Source organism: Elgaria multicarinata, chromosome 3 (assembly GCF_023053635.1).
Source record: "Elgaria multicarinata webbii isolate HBS135686 ecotype San Diego chromosome 3, rElgMul1.1.pri, whole genome shotgun sequence".
Taxonomy (NCBI): domain Eukaryota; kingdom Metazoa; phylum Chordata; class Lepidosauria; order Squamata; family Anguidae; genus Elgaria; species Elgaria multicarinata.
Window position 1 is genome coordinate 146,260,355 of NC_086173.1, and position 19,164 is coordinate 146,279,518.

Sequence of the window (19,164 nt, forward strand, 5' to 3'; positions counted from 1 at the left end):
GTTTTATTGGTCACTGGTTATTTGAGTGCAGCAAATGGCTATATGGAAAGCTATTGTGATGTAAAGGGTAAGCTCTAACCCCAGGGCAAGCTAGTTGTTTGGGGCCTGTTTGGGGCAATTGGAGGAACTGTCATGAGCACCACCACAAAATGGCTGCCTGCCATGAGAGCCATGACTAGCCACAAAGGGCAAGTAACCTGCCAAAACGGCCATGTACAAGGCAGAGGTGGGGTCTCAGCCACAAGACAGTTAATAATAACTCCTTTGAACACACAGTTTTCAGCCATCTTTTTCTTTGTCTCCATCTTGTTCTTGGTGACCGGGTGCATCCAAGAGGAAAGCACAGGTCTGCAGCCACCTTCATTTCCGGAGACTGTCTCTGAGCCCTGTTATGGAGCTCATAGGCATTAATGGGAAATCAAAGTGGCAGCAGTGGAGGCCCTCTCCTTGCTTACAAGTGATGCCAGCTGCCAGTAAGAAAATGTGTTAATTAAGAAAGGAAAAAGATTAGAGGAGGAAGGCCAGTAGAGGCTGGTGATTCCAATTTCAGTGGGGCATCGAATCCATTCCGGGTTTCAGTCAAAACGAGCCAGAACTCCAAAGGAGCTATCCACGGTGCACAACCCTAGCTCCAACATGGGTTCAGCACCTTCGACAGCTCCTTGAAAGTGCTGGCTGGTTCTGACCTGTTCTCAGCGCCACTGAAATCAGAGCCACCAGCATCCAAGGGAGCTTGGTGAGTGTTAAGATACAGAAGCCCTGTTTTCCTTAAGAAATGCCTGCCTGAGGAATAAGGACTCCTCATCAGTAAAGGTACACCAATGAGCAAGGGTGTGCTCATGAGCAGACCACTCCTCAGGTGCCCTGCAAGCTGTGCTGTGGGTGAGGCCTTGGAGACTCAGGTTTAAAAGCCTTCAGTTCTAGGCCCAGAGCGCTGGAGCAATGTCTGTTCTCCAGCTGCCTGGTATCTGCCTTGTATTTCCCTAATAAGCCCAGCTCTTCTCTGGAGCTCCCTGTATTTGAGCTGTTACTGACCTTACCTTTGGTACTGACCCTGACTTAATTCCTTGGAGCTCTGTCTTTAAGCTTCATCACACCAGCGTTATACTGTGCAATCACTGCGAATTCTGTGCAAAGGACTCTGAAGTTTTCCAGTTTATAATCTGCTTTTACTGTGAAGCACTCCCGTGCATCCTGCTTTAATTATGCTTCTTAGCCAAAAGAAGCGTCGTATTTTGTACCCCTTTAAGAGCGAATCTTTTGTTGTTCTTTGAGCGGCCACTGGGGGCGCAGGAGTAGGATTTGATATTTTTAAACTGCAAATTAAACAAATGCTTACATCTGCGTAAGTTTTAAAGATAAAGACATCAAAATTAGCACAGTAATAGATATTAAGGAGGGCTTTCAGCATACCAAATTTGAATCAGATTGGGTTATCCGTTGATTTTTTAAATGATTTTTTTTACATTTCCCCCCTTTAAACCCTTTTCTTGGTATGCAAAGGATCTTAGGAGCGCCGCCGCCCAGGGTGTGATTTAGCTAACAACAACAGCTTTATGCTATGGGGATAATTCCAGGGAAATGGGTACGTGGGATGAAGCTCTTTGTACCACCACAAGCAGGACAGTATCCAGTTGGCCGCATGAGTATTTCTTTCAACCTAAAGTGCTCGAAAGGTTGTTGTGAGGCTTTGTGAAAAAACTGCATAGAGATCTTAAAAATCTATAAATTACAGAAAGGGGGTGATTCTTGTGGAAGGCTTACAGAACACACCAATAAGGTAGCTGGACAAGAACTTTATTATTTCTCTCAAACATGGAGAGACCGCAACAGGAAACTGCTGACTCTACCCAGATAAAACTAAGCCCAGTGCTATCTAGAGTCTAAAGCATTTAATGACACTGTCCACACACCATCCACACATTTACCTATGTCTTGATGTCATCATGTTCTACGTTTCCTGACCTGGCACCACATAATTAGTTGCTGCTGGTTGCTGGGAGGGATGTGGATGTCCCCAGGACTCTGAAAGTTTCATTTCAAATTATGTAGGAGGAGGAGAAGCATGGTACAAGACTGCCATTTTCAGCAGCACCAACCCCGATGTGTAATATGTATCTCTGCTTATCTTTTTCCATCCACCATCCCTTTTTCTTTTGAGGTTATATTGATTAGACTGGATGCCATTCTGGAATGGACCGGTCAATTCAACTGAACCTATTAGCATTTAAAAACCAGCATCAATAGCAGAAGGATCACCAGCTGTTTTTAATTAAAGCCCCACCACATCACATACCCACCCCTTCCCCAGAATAAAACCATCTTTACCACTTGTGTAAAAGCAAGCAGTGGTGGGGTTGAGCTCACCATTCCTAGGAGGCTGTTCCAGATTTGGGATGCCACAATCAAAAGGCCCGGTCCCCAGTTCCTACCACCCATAGGCCATGGGTCCACCATAAATGGAAAAAAGTGCCTTTTTGGAAAGGCTGTGGGGAAAAAGGCACATATTTTCATTTATGGTGGACCTGTTCACATATACTGGGATTCTGGACATTGGTACATAGACTATTATCAGAGAAATGATTGTATATGAACCAGAACTACTTTTATTGTCAGTATATAAAGGATCTAATGGAAGTATTAAATGTAAAGATTTGCTATCATTCTTGTTATTTGCCGCTTGCCAGACAATCACACAACAGTGGAAAAAATGGATAATTTGAATTTACCTGCATAGTATCAGAATATATTATCTGTGGCAATATCAGAAAAAATAACTCAGGATTTGCTTTTGATTCAAGAAAAGACAGAAGCATTAGCATTTTATGCCATATGGTGGAGATTTATTCAACAGACATCACAACCAGATTTACAACAGTATACGCCCGCTTTAAGCATTTGGACATTATAACAACTAAATGAAGATCATACAGCACATTAATTAATTTTTGTTTTTCTCCCCCCCCCCCAAATTGTATTAACCATGGCTTTTGTAACAGCCTATTAAGGTCCCATTGTCAGGGAACTGTTCTTATTTGTTATTTCTAAAATAAAATTAATTTAAAAAATCTATGATGTGCCTTCTCGGTACTGGCACCCACCTTTGGAAAACCCTCCCTCATGCAGTTTGGGAGGCAGAAAATGAGGCATCTTTCAAATGCCTCCTGAAAACACACTTGGTCACCCAGGCTTTCCTTGGGTTGTAATTAAATTAATCATGCTGCTCCCTCTTTTATTGCTTTTATTGTAATTTCTTTTAGTGATGTGTTTTTCATATTGTATTGTAATATTTATATTGAACCACTTAGGAATTTTATGGTATATAAATATCACAGATATATATAGTGGGTGAGAGGATGAGAAGTATTTCAGAGCTCATGGATGGGGGGAGGGCATGATTCCTGACTCTCAGTCTGAATCAAATGCATGGTTATTTTGGCGTGTAGTGATGATAACAGTTGGAGCACTGGGAGTGAAGGATGGAAGGGAAGCTCATTCTAGAACATGAGGACAGGAGAGTTGAATCTAGGGTGGCCCTATGAAAAGGAGGACAGGGCTCCTGTATCTTTAACACTTGTATTGAAAAGGGAATTTCAGCAGGTGTCATTTGTATATATGGAGAATGTGGTGAAATCTCCTCTTCATCACAACAGTTAAAGCTGCAGGTGCCCTGCCCTCTTTTAAATCTGGTCACTCTAGTATAGCTCCTGCACTTTAACTGTGGTGAAGAAAAGGGAATTTCACCAGGTTCTCCATATATACGAATGGCACCTGCTGGAATTCCCTTTTCTATGCAACTGTTAAAGATACAGGAGCCCTGTCCTCCTTTTCATATGGTCACTCTAGAGTTGAAGGGCAGCTCAATTCAGCCAGGGTACCAATGACTCTAGGAGGCTGTATCTCCTGCCTCCCAGAAAGAAAATCATGGAAAGATGGAGACCAGTCTGGCCCCATGTGTCAGCCAGAGAAGCAGCAGCTGAAGGGAGATTGCTCTGCCCTTTCTTACCAGAAAGAGCACCTATCAGAACTGAGGTCAAGCAACCTGGCCACATCCATTGGCCAGCGGAGCTCCTCGTCCAATGCCTTCTTTCTTCTTCCCTCCCCATCCCTTTCCCCCTTTATATTATTGAGTCTATTAGATTGTGAGCAGGGCCTTATTTTTCAGTGGGCCCTTTCAGAAGACGCCTTAAACCATGGCTTTAACCACAGTGAATAAGGCCTTTTGCTTTATTCACCACGTTTAAAGCCGAGGTTTAAGGTGTCTTCTGAACACAGCCCAGCTTTCTGGCTTATCCACCATGGTTAAAGCCATGGTTTAAGGGGTCTTCTGAATGGGGCCAGTATCTGTACAATGCTTAGAAAATTGTAGGACCTTTGTAAGGGTGAGATAATGAAAGAAACAACAAGAAGAACAAAAACAACAGATTGTACTATTGGGATGATTAGGTTTGCTTGCGTAAGTCCCAAGTCAAATTCCTGCTCTTCCATTAGACCTCCTGCTTAAATAATTTCATTTCAACCCTAACTAACCCATTAGATTATTGTGAGTATGATATAAAAGAGAAAGGGGTTAAAACATTTTGTACACTGAAAAGTGTCACAGAGTTCGTTACTGCTGATCTGCCGAGAGCAGATGGGAGCTCAGTTCTTTTTCACTGCTCTTCTTAAGGCTTTGTGTACCTCTTTGTTCCTCAGAGTATAGATCAATGGATTAAGCATGGTGGTGACAAATGTATAGAAAAGGGAAATCATCTTTCCTCGGTCACGGGAGTAGTTGGATGGGGGCTGGAGGTAAATGAAAATGGCTGTGCCATAGAAGAGCGACACCACAATCAAGTGGGAGGCACAGGTGTTGAAGGCCTTCAGCCTGCTCTCAGCCGAGCGAATCCTCAGCACGGCAGCTACAATGTAGCCATAAGAAACTGTGATGAGGCACAGAGGTAATAGAAGGATCACCACAGAAGAAGCAAGGAGTTCAGCTTCATTGAGTGACGTGTCAACGCAGGCCAGTTTGATCATGGCTGGCACCTCACAGAAGAAATGGTCTATCTGGTTCTGCCCACACCGTGGGAGGCTGAGGGTCATCACCGTCTGCACAAGTGAGTTGCTGAAGCCAGTGATCCAGGAGACAGCAGCCATTTTGATGCATTTGGAATGGCTCATAATGGCAGTGTAGTGCAATGGCTGGCAGACCGCAGCATAGCGATCGTAGGCCATGGCAGCTAACAGAATACACTCCGTAGAACCCAAACCAAGAGAGATGTACAATTCAACTACGCAGCCACCGTAGGTGATAGTCTTGCTTTTTCTCCAGAAGTTCACCAGCATATGTGGGCCAAGGCTGGTGGTGTAACAGAGATCAAGGAAGGAGAGGATGCTGAGGAAGAAATACATGGGGGCGTGGAGATTTGGATCCAACCATGACACCACAATGATGGTTGTGTTGCCCAGAAGGGTCATCGTGTAGCATATCAGGATAATGGCAAAGAGCGCCATCTCCAAGCGTGGGCGGTCAGCTACTCCCAATAAGATGAATTCTCCTTGATAGCTCTGGTTACCTTCTTCCCATGATACTTCTCTGGACATTGTCTATAAAAAATAATGGATAGCAGTTGACCAACATTTAATAGAAGCTGCTGTAAAAAGCTGACCTGGAAACAAAAGTGTCAGTCAGTCTGTCAGTCAATCAAACGTGTTATTTTATATGACTAGTGTTTACAAATAACATAACTAAAAACAGCATGTACTAACACAATATGTCAAGATTGTCAGTCGACCGTGATAGTGTTCAGAGTGACTGCATGAATGTGTTCCACTGCCTTTGCAAACCATGTTGTTTTATATGTAACATACGGATCACAGTGTGGCAGTAACCAATACATTTTCACATTTGCTCTGCAAAGATGCTGAAATCTGCCCCAAGAACTTCTCCCTAGTGATCTCTTACGGCAGGCCTATTCAGTAGAATTTTAGGATACTTTTAGGATGCCTTTAGGATGTTATGCTAAAAGGTATGCTATGTTTTTAATCAGTATTTTATGTATTTTATGATTGCTGTTCCCCGCCTTGATCCAATCGGAGAGGCGGGTAAGAAATAAAGTATTATTATTATTATTACCGTATTTCTTCGATTCTAAGACGCCATCAATTCTAAGACGCACTCCATTTTTAGAGCTGTTTATTTAGGGTAAAAAGTGCATCTTGGAAAAGAAGAAATACGAACAAAGACACACACTTTACCAACATAACTGGCTTCCTCCTTAAGCATTCCTCACAGCCACTTTCTTACTCTAGCCTTACAGAAAAAGGATGGTAACATACAGCCCAATTTCCCGCGCTAATCTCTCCCCAAAGCGCCGAGCCCGCCCCTGCGCGATTGCGCGCGGGGTGGGGGTGGGGGTGGGGAGCGGCTGGAGCGCAGAGCAATCACGTGCTCGAGACCCTCTGCCGCCCCCTCTCTTGGAAAGAGGCGAGAGCAGCTCCTCGGCAGGTGGCCTCCTCCGCTATTTCTACCTAGACAGGATTTGTGTGTGTGTGTGTTTTGTTTTGCGATCCCATCCGATCTCTCTCTCCAATTCTGGGTTGCGGGAGGGTTCGCGCCCTGCCCATTTGGCTGGGGCCTCGCGCCAGGAAGGTCAGTGCAACAGCAATTCGCAGGCGAGACAGAGCAGGCAGGGCACAAAGGGCAGTAGATGGTTGCTGCTGCTGCTGCTGCTGCTGCTGTCTCCCCACCACCACCACCACCACCCGTTTTCTCCACAGGACGTGGGAAGTAGTGTGTCCTTAAACCCTAGGGTGACCATATGAAAAGGAGGACAGGGCTCCTGTATCTTTAACAGTTGCATAGAAAAGGGAATTTCAGCAGGTGTCATTTGTATATATGGAGAACCTGGTGAAATTCCCTCTTCTACACAACAGTTAAAGCTGCAGGAGATATACTAGAGTGACCAGATTTAAAAGAGGGCAGGGCATCTGCAGCTTTACCTGGTGTGATGAAGAGGGAATTTCACCAGGTTCCCCATATATACAAATGACACCTGCTGAAATTCCCTTTTCAGTACAACTGTTAAAGATACAGGAACCCTGTCCTCCTTTTCATATGGTCGCCCTATTAAACCCACACCAACAAATCTTTGCTTGCTTGCTGTGATTGCCCTGAGGCAGGGGCTAAGGATTAAGCCGCTCCCCTTTTTTCTTCCTTTTATCTCTCTTGCGAATGTATGTTGCTGTGCGTGGAAGGGTTAGAGGCGATTATTACCGTATTTCTTCGATTCTAAGACGCCATCGATTCTAAGACGCACTCCATTTTTAGAGCTGTTTATTTAGGGGGAAAAGTGTGTCTTAGAATCGAAGAAATACGTATTATTATTATTATTATTATTATTATTGATATAAAGGGCTAAACAATAAACAATGTGAGATATCCTCTAGCCATCCCAAGAGTGCTGTAGGCATGGTTGGAAAATGTAGATGCTAGGCCTTTTTTTAATGATTCATTTATCAAACAGTACCATTGATAAAACCTGGAGAATTTGCTAATCTCTAAATCCCGATGATTATCCAGCCCATATATCCAATCTTTCAACTAATTTTTGCCTCCAGACATAGTGGTATAATGTGGTCAATTTTTAGAAACTAACAGCTCCTGACATGAATTGCCCCAGACTCCTTTCTTCATTTGTTCACTCAAGCAAAGTTTGGAAAGACAACCCTCAGGCATATCCAAGACTCTCTTATCATACAACAGGGGCTCATACAATCTGCTGGTTCCCTGACAGTTTGCTCAAATGGGTGAAATTGGGGGAGAGGAGGGGGAGAGAGAGCTTCATCATATCAGCAAAGTAAAGGATAAAAGCTCCCTCCATTTGGGGTGAATTAATGCAGTATCAGAGAAGTTAAGTAACACAACCCTGTCCTCTGTCCAGCTTACAGCAACCAATCAGGGGTTGCCATCCAAACAATGGTTCAGTTTGCACAATACGACAGCCTACCCTGGGTTATTTAAGCCATAGTGAGGCTGTGGTGTGTGCAGCCCCCATTTTGCATATTCAACTCCTGCTCGTGTGAACCTGGCAAGCATGGGATATTATGTGAGGGTGTTAATCAACCATTGCATAACCCTAGAAGAGACCATGGGTTATGTGAGTGTTGTTTAACCCTTGCATAACCCACACTTGCTGGGTTCACATGACACAACAACCTCTGAGTGTGGCTCGCATATGCAACCTGGGACTTGCAGATGCTGTGGCTCCTTGTGGATTAAATAACCCAGAAAATGCTGCAGTGCGTCATTTGAACGAACTCAGCATGAAGACATGTTGGACAAAATCCCTTCTAAAAGGACCATAAGAAATTGTAAGGGCATTCAAACTTATTTTCTGATGGATTCTGAGTAGAGAACAGGAAATAAAAGAATGCTTTTCACAACGGTAGGTGGGTCTCCTGAAGATCTGTAGTGGGAGTGGGACAACTTAACATCTGCAGCAGTCAGGTGAACAGTGAACAGTGAGACTGTCCGGTTTGTTCTTGATAACTATGAATTATTCAGAACAGTAAAAATCACAGGCAGATTCTAAATACTCCCAAAGGGTATTTGAAATACTTCCAAAGGGTACCACACCATCTAAACTAGCAGATGAAGTTCAGCATAAGGGCAAAGCGATATACACTGGGGCAAAACACTTTTCCATATATAGGAGGACTTTAGCAGTAACTTGCCCTAAAACAAGTCAAGAATAAAATGTTAAATATAATGTGCTTTTCTTAAATACTTTCTCTCACCTTAAACTAAGGAGCATTTATGAAAAATATGTTGACTCCAACTCTGCAGCTCACCCTTGACCTCATTTCAAATCTGGCTGCTGGAACAGTCCCAGAAAATTAAATTAAACTTATCACTTTTGATCAATTCCCAGAACAACAATTGTATACCCTAATGTTTCTGGAAGATGATTAGATGCAGAAACCTTTATAACTTGTTTAGATTGTAGGCAAAGTACTCAAACAGGTGCTCAACAGGTAGAGTATAAGACGTTGATTGTACAATATAATCTAGCTAATGGATTTCCTATGATAATTTTAATGTGTCTTGAAGCATTGTATATTCTTTCTTTCTTTCTTTCTTTCTTTCTTTCTTTCTTTCTTTCTTTCTTTCTTTCTACTATTTATATACCACTCCCCATTGAAAATTCTAGAGCAGTGTACAAGATAAAATAAAATAAAATAAAAACAGAATCAAACACTTTAAAATAGTTTTTAAAGAAGCAAAAATATTTTGTATTGGTTGAGCCATCTTCTATTTATTGTATATTCAATACATATTTCATTAGTGGACATTTTACCCCTCCTGACTGTGAAATATTGCTACACCTGCATAGCGAAGGTGAAGGTGACTGAGGCCCTAGTACAGCCATGGGGAAGAAGGAAATAGCGAGATTATCCAATATGCCACATATTTTGAAAACTGTTCTGGTTGCCAAATCTCAGAAGGAACGTAGACCTGACAGAGTACAAAAAGAAAGAACTAAAAGAAATGATGAAGAGAGTCAAATATCTGGGTTTTATTCTCTTTTATTTGGAAAAAATAAGGTGACAAATGACCTAACTTCATAGTATCAAATAGAATCACAATAGCTATTTATTCTTAAAAGAAAAGGAACTTCACATGGGGGGGGGGGATCTTGAAGGGCAATACTTCACCTCTTCCCTAGCTACTCTTGCCCTGTACATTTCTAAAGACATCTCCCAAAACTGTGATGATATGAAACTTTGGGGGGTGGGGGGTGGGACAGGACAGGGAAATAACAAGAATAACAAATTACTTACCTGTGTATCAAGAAAAGTGCTTGTTTGGGTGGGTTGAAAAATGTATATTAGAGACTTGATCTCTTTTCTCTGGTTATATTAATTCTATCATTTATAACCCCTTCCTTTCTCGAGACACGTCGTTCTTGGCCTCACTTCTGTCTTGTGAGAGGCAGCTTTGCTTTCTCCAGGTTAGTTTTGCACAGCAGCTAAGAGTGTCTTTGACGCATCTGTCCCAGGGAGTGGTCCATAGTTGTGCCTCTTTGGGGGCTTCTATTGCTAACACTCAAAAGGCATTGAGTAGCTACTCCATCTTTTCCTCCTTAATGGATTTCTTCAGGTAAGAAAAAAGATGGAAACAGCAGTGGGAAAACCAGGAGACCTACAAATTGAAGATGTTGTTTGGGTTCCTGTTACGGCCCTTGAATGAGGCAATAAAAGCCTCATTCTGCTACCTGCAGGAGAGCAGAGTCTTTCTTCCAGGAGCAGGTAGCTTATCTTGGGGTGTATCATGGGGGTGTATCTCTTATTGGCCCAACTCTGGATGGCTCTATATAGTTGAGGCTATAGTGAGGAAGATGCTAGGAGTATCTTGGGTGGGTGATTGGAAGAAGAGAGGCTGGTAGGATAATAGAGTCCCTAGAAAGAAGAAGAAGAACCATAGGAGAGCAACAGGCAAGCAAAGACAAGCAGACAGATGTAAAAAGATGTAGATAAAAAGAGAGGGAGGCAAAGCAAGAAAAAGAAGTGGAATGGTGCAAAAGGGAAGGCTAGCTAAAGGACACAGCGGGAGAGAAAATGATTGATTCATATGATATCCTTATTAGCAACCTGAACAGCTGCTCCACAATGCAACACGTTTCTTGGTGGTTTAACAATTGACCATAATGATGGGGGAGAGAAAGTTAAAGGGAAGTTTTAAAGCAGATTTATGTTAGGAGAGATACAGAGAGCATATTCAGAGTGTTGCAAGTGGAAAGGATCATAGGAGGGGAAGGAAACAGGAGTCAGATGGAGGCAGGAATGTAGAGTGTCAGAAAGATGGGAGACAGGCAGCTACTGTACAGAGTGGTCAGCATCAAAGATGAAGGAAAAGGGAGGAGAACGTGACCCTCTCCTCACCCCACCTCTCTTACCCTGGTCGGTTGTTCTAGTTCAGCCCAGATTCTCAGCTATTCTGGTTCACCATTGTAGGATCCACCTCCATGGGCACCCTAGTTAAAGTTTCTCTAACCCAAAACAGCACCTTATGGGGGCAGGGGGGCAGGAGAGCTCTTCTTATGAGTGCCATCCTCGGCCAAGAAGAGGCTGTTACTCACCAGCCTTTAGCAGCTATCGGATGAACTGTCACGTGGCAGAGCTCCGGGCATCCAAAGCTCAGACCGAATGATTAGGAACAAACTACACCTTGCACTGCTTTTTGCAGCCATGGGTCCCCAAAGGCCCCTTCTCCCCTGCAAGAGTATCCCTAGGAGGAGGTGGCTTGCATCACAGAAGGGACAGAAGGAAGGGAATGCTTTGCTAGAAAAAGTTACCGTTTTATTGAACACTCCCAATGGATCGCTGGAGATCTCTAGGGCTTCATCCCATGTACCTGCTTCTCTCAAATTATCCCCTACAGTGTTTAGCTGTCATGGTGGTTGTTGTTGCTGCTAGCTCGGGCAGCAGAGCTGCTAAGATCCTTTGCATACCAGGAAAAGGGTTTAAGGGGGAGAAATGTAAAAAATCCTAAAAAATCAATGGATGACCCAATCCGATTCAAATTTGATATGCTTAAAGCTCTCCTTAATATCTGTTACTGTGCCAATTTTGATGTTTTTATCTTTAAAACTTATGCAGATGTAAGCATTTGTTTAATTTGTATCAAATCCTCCTCCTGCGCCCCCAGTGACCGCTCAGAAAACAACAAATGATTCACTCCCAAAGTAGTAGCAAAATAGGTTGGGTCTTTTGGCTTTGAAGCACAATTAAAGTGGGATGCATGGGAGTACTTCACAGTCAAAGCAGATTATAAGCTGGAAAACTTCAGAGTCCTTTGCACGCAATTCGCAGTGATTGCACAGTATAATGCTGGTGTGATAAAGCTCCTAGTGTGTTCAGGGCCGGCACCAGACTATATTGCGCCCTAGGCAGGCGCGTTCTGAAGCCTCCGCCCCACGCCCGCTCCTGGCTTTGAAGCCAGGACACTGGGGTTAGGGGGCAGGGCGGAGGCTTCGAAGCGGCGCGCCCAGAAGTGGCTTCCGGGCGCGCCGTTCTGAAGCCTCTGCCTCCAACCCCAGCATCCTGGCTTCAAAGCCAGGAGCAGCTTCTGGCCAGGCACTGGCTTCGAAGCCAGGACGCTGGGGTTGGAGGGCGGGGCGGAGGCTTCGAAGCGGCACGCCCGGAAGTGGCTTCCTGGTGCGCCGTTCTGAAGCCTCTGCCTCCAACCCCAGCGTCCTGGCTTCAAAGCCAGGAGTGGCTTCTGGCCGGGCACTGGCTTCGAAGCCAGGATGCTGGGGTTGGGGGGCGGCCAGGGGGCGGCGGCTTTGAAACAGCGTGCCCGGAAGCCGCTCTAGGAGAGCAGCTTCCAGGTGCGCCGTTCAGCGCCCTCGTTTGCTTGGCGATCTAGGCCGCCGCCTGAGTTGCCTCTATGGCAGCGCCGGCCCTGAGTGTGGTGAAATGGTTAGAGCAGCAGAAGGCAGTGTGGTACCCACAGGCACCTTTATTGTTATCTATCAAGGTGCTTTACCCAGGAGTGGGCAAAAAGTTGAACTGCAGATGTTTTGGACTTCATTTCCCAGCATTCCTGGCCATTCTGGTAAGAGCTTCTAGGTGTTGAATTCCAAAACATCTGGAGATCTACCTTCTGCCCATTCCTGTTGGTTTTTAAACTGGCAGCTGAGTTCAGCAAAATAAAAGCTTCTAACTATTGTCATATCTGTTTCCCTTGAATGCTTTTGTGCGGGGCTGCAAACTGATGCCTTCACTAAGAGTAAGAAAGGGGAAAGGGATAAACTTTGGGTTCAAAGGAGTTGTTTAGTGTACTGTGGCTTAGACCCCCACTTCTGCTGTTTGAGAGGGACAATAGCTATACCAGACATTGTCCAGATTATGAGACAGTGTGTACTACTATAGTACATAGATGCATGTTTCTGGTAGCTGTCTTAGTACATTGGGGGTCGGGGGGAGGTAATAATAGTCTGTATTCAAATATTCATAAACTGTACAAATGGAGAGGATGCAGGGGCATAAGAACGTAAGAAGCATGTTGGATCAGACCAAGGGTCCATCTAGTCCAGCATTCTGTTCACAGAGTGGACAACCAGCTAGTCCCTTTTAAAGCCATCCGAATTGGTAACCATCACTAATAGGAAGGACCCATGCTTTGTAAACGTCTCTTTCACCTCTTCCTTTCCTGCTCCCCCTCTTCCTCAGGCAGCCACATCTACAGGGGACAAGGAGAGGAAAGGAGATGTAAGAGCAGCTGTGGGTCTGATATTATTATTGTTGTTGTTGTTGTTGTTGTTGTTGTTGTTGTTGTTGTTGTTGTTGTTATTTTGCTCAATCATTCACAATATCGGGTTTAGGGGTGCCCCTCCTACCGCAGGGAGAGAGACTGGTGCAAGGCATGATCTCTGTATCTAAGCTATCATGATTATGCTGCTGTTTTAATCTGGCTGAGCTTTTATATTGTATTTTATTTTACGGTTTTATACTGTTGTTTTATACTTTGAATGTTTTTAATTTTTGTGAACCGCCCAGAGAGCTCCGGCTATTGGGCGGTATAGAAATGTAATAAATAAATAAATAAATAAATAAAATAAGGGTGGATATTTGCATGTCTACTCAGAAGTAACTCCTCCATTTCACTTTGTGGGGGGGGGGAAGCCTGTTAATTCAAAGCTTTGCCTCTACGAAGAGCACACCTGAGAAAGGGTGGACGCCCATTGATTCAAAGCTCTGCAGGTGTGGGGAGGCATCCTTTCACTGCTACAGAGTTGAGAAGGTGGGGGAAATACTTTCAGAGCCCCATCATTCATTGTTATTTGCTGCACATTATGGTCATGTAACTGATCCTGTGAAGTTTTGGGGCAGGATATTCCACATTCAATCCTGCCCATGTACCACAGTGGTTGATGCTTCACAACTGTGATGCTGTGGGTTTTGGGAGGATCAGCAGTGAAAACGGCGCCATGTAGATGGCCCTCTGGTCAGAGCCCCAGCTACTTTGTGTAGCTTTCCCTGGTCAAGAGAGTAGCTGAATTGTAGCAGGAGTCCTGGTTATTTCCTTGTGGCCCCTCATTTTGACCTCATTTGACCAAGGTGTTGTCTATACATGGGGAAAGCCCTGCAGTGGCTGCTGATCTCTGCTGCATCAGTTATACCACTAAGGTGCAGCTTTGCAGCCACTGCAGGTCTTTCCCACTAAGCTGCCAATTGGAAAATTTGGGGGCTTACTCCAACTTTTTCAATCAGAGTGACATCAGTACAGCTCTTGGAGAGGCGGCCGGCACTCTACACTGGCTGCAAAGTGGAGGGGAAAGGAGTGGAGAGCTTGGACTCCTGGGCAGTGTCTCCAACCCTGGATCCAAGAATCCAAAGTATCTTAGCCCCCCTCCCCCCGATATTATCTGGGGGCCATAGGATTGCTCTCTGAGAACATTAACTAATTCCCCCATAATCCAGTTCTCTCTGCAGGCTCTGAAGGTTCTTATTGGTTTATATGCTTTCAGTTGAATTACAATCACACTGGTAAGATACTTCCCCTGAAGTCATGAGCATACATTTTAAATACTTGCTTCTGTTTAATAAATTTCCCATTGTTTGAAGATGCTTGTGTGTGCATGGATGACTGGGTTCCACCTTGCCAAAGTTGCACTCTTGCCAAAGTTAAAAAGATCCTTTTATCAATGTGTATATTGAGAACATATATATGTTTGTATATATACATCCAGAGGAGCACATTCAGTAACAGATCTGAGAAGTATATATAAGAGAAAGTAAATTTAAAACATTTCATACAGTGAAAAAGCACCCTGGGTGATTAACTAGTTTTTTTGTTGAAAGATGTTGCTGCTCCTCCAAGAGAAGATGGGAGCCATGGAGCTCAGTTCCTCTTCATTGCTCTTCTTAAGGCTTTGCGTACCACTTTGTTCCTCAGAGTATAGATCAGTGGATTAAGCATGGTGGGGACAAACGTATAGAAAAGGGAAATCATCTTTCCTCGGTCATGGGAGTAGTTGGATGGGGGCTGGAGGTAAATGAAAATGGCTGTGCCATAGAAGAGTGACACCACAAGCAAGTAGGAGGCACAGGTGTTGAACGCCATCCGCCTGCCCTCAGCCGAGCGGAACCTCAGCGCGACAGCTGCGATGTAACCGTAAGAAACTGTCATGAGGCCCAGAGGTAGTACAAGGAACACTACACTTGAAGCAAAGAGCACAGCCGCATTGATAGCTAAAATACAATTATGTATTTTACATAATTCTTCCGCCGAGCTCTCCGACCCGGGTGGTTCTTTCGCCGGCAACAGGAGGCCGGTGGGGAGGTGGGCGGCGGCAGCAGCAAGGACGCGGCCGGATTCCCCAGCAAAGCCGCCGAGCCCGGAAACTTTGCGCCCCGTCCCCGCGAGGGGCAATGCGAGGCCTCCTCCTCCTCCTCCTCCTCCTCCTCCTCCTCCTCCTCCTCTTCTGGCCAGGATAGGGCAGGATCTACACGATGAGTTTCGGGGCGCACTGCAGGCGCATGCAAGCACCTTCATGACGATGTGTAGATCCCCCCCAAGACAGTCAGAAGAAACCTCCACTGAGGTCAATGAAACTTACTACCAGGTAAGTATGCATCAGATTGCAGTCATGCCCTGTAAGAGTAATTGTGAGATTCTATTAGTCTTTTATTTGCTTTGCCGGTTTGTTTGGATGTCTGTCTTTTAATTATGTTTAACCAGAGTTCCAAAACCAGAGTAATACCTTTATTAGACCAGCCCCCAAATCACAAAAACATGCAAGTTTCCTTGAGTATAAACAACAGAAAAGTAAAACAGATAAATAGATCGAAAGATCATGTAACTATGAAGGTTGTCATGATAAACCCTTGTTCAAAATTCATCACTACTGCACTGGATGTCTCCACCCTTTTGACAGGTATGTCTATATTGAGTCTAGGAACATAGGAAGCTTTCTTATACTGAGTCCATCTAGCCCAGTATTGTCAACAGTGACTGACAGCAATGGCTCTCCAGGGTTTCAGGCAGGATTCTTTGCCAGCCCTACCTGGAGATGCTGAGGATTGAACCTGGGACCTTCTGCAACCAAAGCAGATGCTCTATCACAATGAGCTACAGCCCCTGACTAGGTAGCTAAGAAATTATATTATTATTATTATTATTATTATTATTATTATTATTATTATTATTTGCATTTGTATACCGCCCCATAGCCGAAGCTCTCTGGGCAGTTCACATAAGAGAAAAACACTTAAAAACAATATACAAAGATTAAAAAACCACAAAAACAAGCAAAATGCACATACATTTAAAACCAGTATAACAACTTTAAAAGTGATGAGCCAAAAAACAAATCCAGGGTCCCAGGGTCATTACATATTGCTAAATGCCTGGGAGAAGAGAAAAGTCTTGACCTGGCACCGAAAAGATGACAATGTCCGCACCAGGCAGGCCTCGTCAGGGAGATTGTTCCACAGTTGGGGGGCCACCACATAGAAGGCCCTCTCTCTTGTCTCCACCCTCTGAGCTTCCCTCGGAGTAGGCACCCGGAGGAGGACCTTAGATGTTGAACGTAGTGTTCGGGTAGGTTCAAGTCAGGAAAGGCGTTCCGTATTGTGGTCCCAAGCCATGTAAGGCTTTATAGGTTAAAACCAGCACCTTGAATTACATTTCTAATCCTCCCAACAAGACTGCCAGAAATCAAGTCCAAATTATTCGATTATTAGTGCATATTAACATAGAAGGACAAAAACTGCAAATGGCTGTGTCAGAAAAATCAAATGTCTTAGAAGACATAAGAAGAGTCCACATGGATTAGACCAAAGGAGCATCAGGATCCCCACAGAAGAAACAAATGCCCTTCTCAGAATCCCACAAGTAAGAGCTTAGGCTGATATACCAACTACGCCCTTATCTGGACAGAGATAGCCTAGCTACAGTTATCCATGCTCTGATAACCTCTCGTTTGGATTACTGCAATGCATTATACGTGGGGCTGCCTTTCGGTCCGGAAACTTCAGCTGGTACAAAACAGGGCAGCTCGTTTACTAACAGGGACTGGCTGACGAGATCACATCACACCAGTCCTTTTACAACTTCATTGGCTTCCAGTCCAGATCCGGCCCGATTCAAAGTGCTGGTACTAACATACAAAGCCCTAAACGGCTTGGGGCCAGGTTATCTGAAGGAACGCCTCCTCTCATATATACCTGCCCAGACATCCTTCTCCGTGAGCCCCTGCCAAAGGAAGTGAGGCAGGTGGCTACTAGGAGGAGGGCTTTCTCTGTTGTGGCACCCCGGCTGTGGAATGAGCTCCCCAGAGTGGTTCGCCTGGAGGCTACACTGTATTCTTTTCATCGCCAGCTGAAGACCTTTTTATTTTCTCAGTATTTTAACACCTAAATTTAAACTTTGCTGTTTTAATTCTGTGTTTTAATCCTATATCAATTTCTTTTCTTTTTTAAAAATTTTATTTTTTCAAATCAATACATCAATACAAATAAAACAATACTACATAATACACAATAATATAAAATAAACATTTGATAACATATATTCTAACTTAATTCTATTAACATAATCATACTTAACATAAACGTGCTCCCCCCAACCACGGGATCTTATTCATGTTTCCAAAATCTCATTGCTTCTTCTGGAGGTGTTTTCCCTCTCCTCTTTGATAATACAAATTCTAGAAACTGTTTACATGTTAATTTATCGTTAATAGCGATATCCCATATTTCTTTATACCAATCTTCTCTGCTGTGGCACCCCGGCTGTGGAATGAGCTCCCTAAGGAGGTTCGCTTGGCACCTACATTATATGCTTTTAGATGCCAGGTGAAGACCTTTTTATTCTCCCAGCATTTTAACCGTCTATAAATAAATTTTAACTTGGTATTTTAAATTTGTAATTTTGCATTGCTGCTGTTTTTATCTGGTTGAGCTTTTATATTGTATTTTATACTATGGTTTTATACTGTTGTTTTATACTTTGAATGTTTTCAATTTTTGTGAACTGCTCAGAGAGCTCCGGCTATTGGGCGGTATAGAAATATAATAAATAAAATAAAAAATAAAATAAAAATATGATAATCCCCTTGAACCTTCCAGTTCCTAGATATCATTAATCTTGCTGCTGTTAACAAATTCGTTATCAATTCTTTTGTCTCTTTATTACAGTTCAGTTCTCCATATAATGATAACAATGCCACAAGGTGTCTCTTCAATCTCCATTCCTAAAATTTCTTTTATCTCATTAAACACCATTTTCCATAATTTTTGTACAAATTCGCATTCCATCCTATATCAATTTCTGCTGTGTGGTTTTATCCTGGTTGTGCTTTTTATATTGTATTTTGTATTTGGGTTTTTAGATTGTTGGATGTTTTATTATGTTCTTAATGGTTTTAATTTTTGTGAACCGCCCAGAGAGCTTCGGCTATTGGGTGGTATAAAACTGTAATAAATAAATAAATAAATAAATAAATAAATATACTGTTCCTTGCTGGCTACTGCCATTCAGGGACATGTTCCCAGAACTGTTTCCCTCAGTGATCAATTTCCCTCTGGCTGTAGTGGAGGACAAGATGGTCAGCCCCACTCCTTTGGGTCGGCTGAGACCCACTGGCGTTTTGATCCTTCAGAACAGTTCCCTGCCACTGTAATGTCAGCTATGTGGCATTCAGACTGCCTGCCTGAATTTGCTTGCTTTCCTATTCCCTCATTCATTCATTACGTTTCTAATCCTCCCAATAACTGATGTTTTCTAGGCAGATGGCTGTACGTTTCCTTTTCATCCCCTTTCTAACATGCCCACTAGATTATTAGCTTTATCACACTAGCGTTATACTGTGCAATCACTGCAAACTGCGTGCCAAGGACTCTGAAGTTTTCCAGCTTATAATCTGCTTTGACTGTGAAGTACTCCCATGCATCCTGCTTTAATTGTGCTTCGTAACCAAAAGAAGTGCAATAATTTGCTACTAGTTTTCGAGCGTATAATTTGTTGTTTTCTGAGTGGCCACTGGGGTGCAGGAGTGGGATTTGAAGAAAAATTAAACAAATGTTTACATCTGCGTAAGCTTTAAAGATAAAGACATCAAAATTGGCAAAGTATAGACATTAAGGAGAGCTTTAAGCATACCAATTTGAATC

General features: G+C 43.5%; 2 protein-coding genes across 2 annotated transcripts in view; one reads left to right on the plus strand and one right to left on the minus strand.

Annotated features, from left to right (window-relative positions):
* The window catches only part of POLR1H (RNA polymerase I subunit H), a 64,158-nt gene that overhangs the window by 28,052 nt on the left and 16,942 nt on the right, over nt 1–19,164 (plus strand). The gene's annotated exons all lie outside the window — the stretch shown is intronic.
* Nucleotides 4,642–8,798, minus strand: LOC134396874 (putative olfactory receptor 2B8). The gene is made up of 2 exons (XM_063123476.1): nt 8,789–8,798; nt 4,642–5,561 (listed from the first exon to the last, which is right to left on the minus strand). Exons 1-2 carry the CDS (start codon nt 8,796–8,798, stop codon nt 4,642–4,644), a joined length of 930 nt encoding a protein of 309 aa, XP_062979546.1.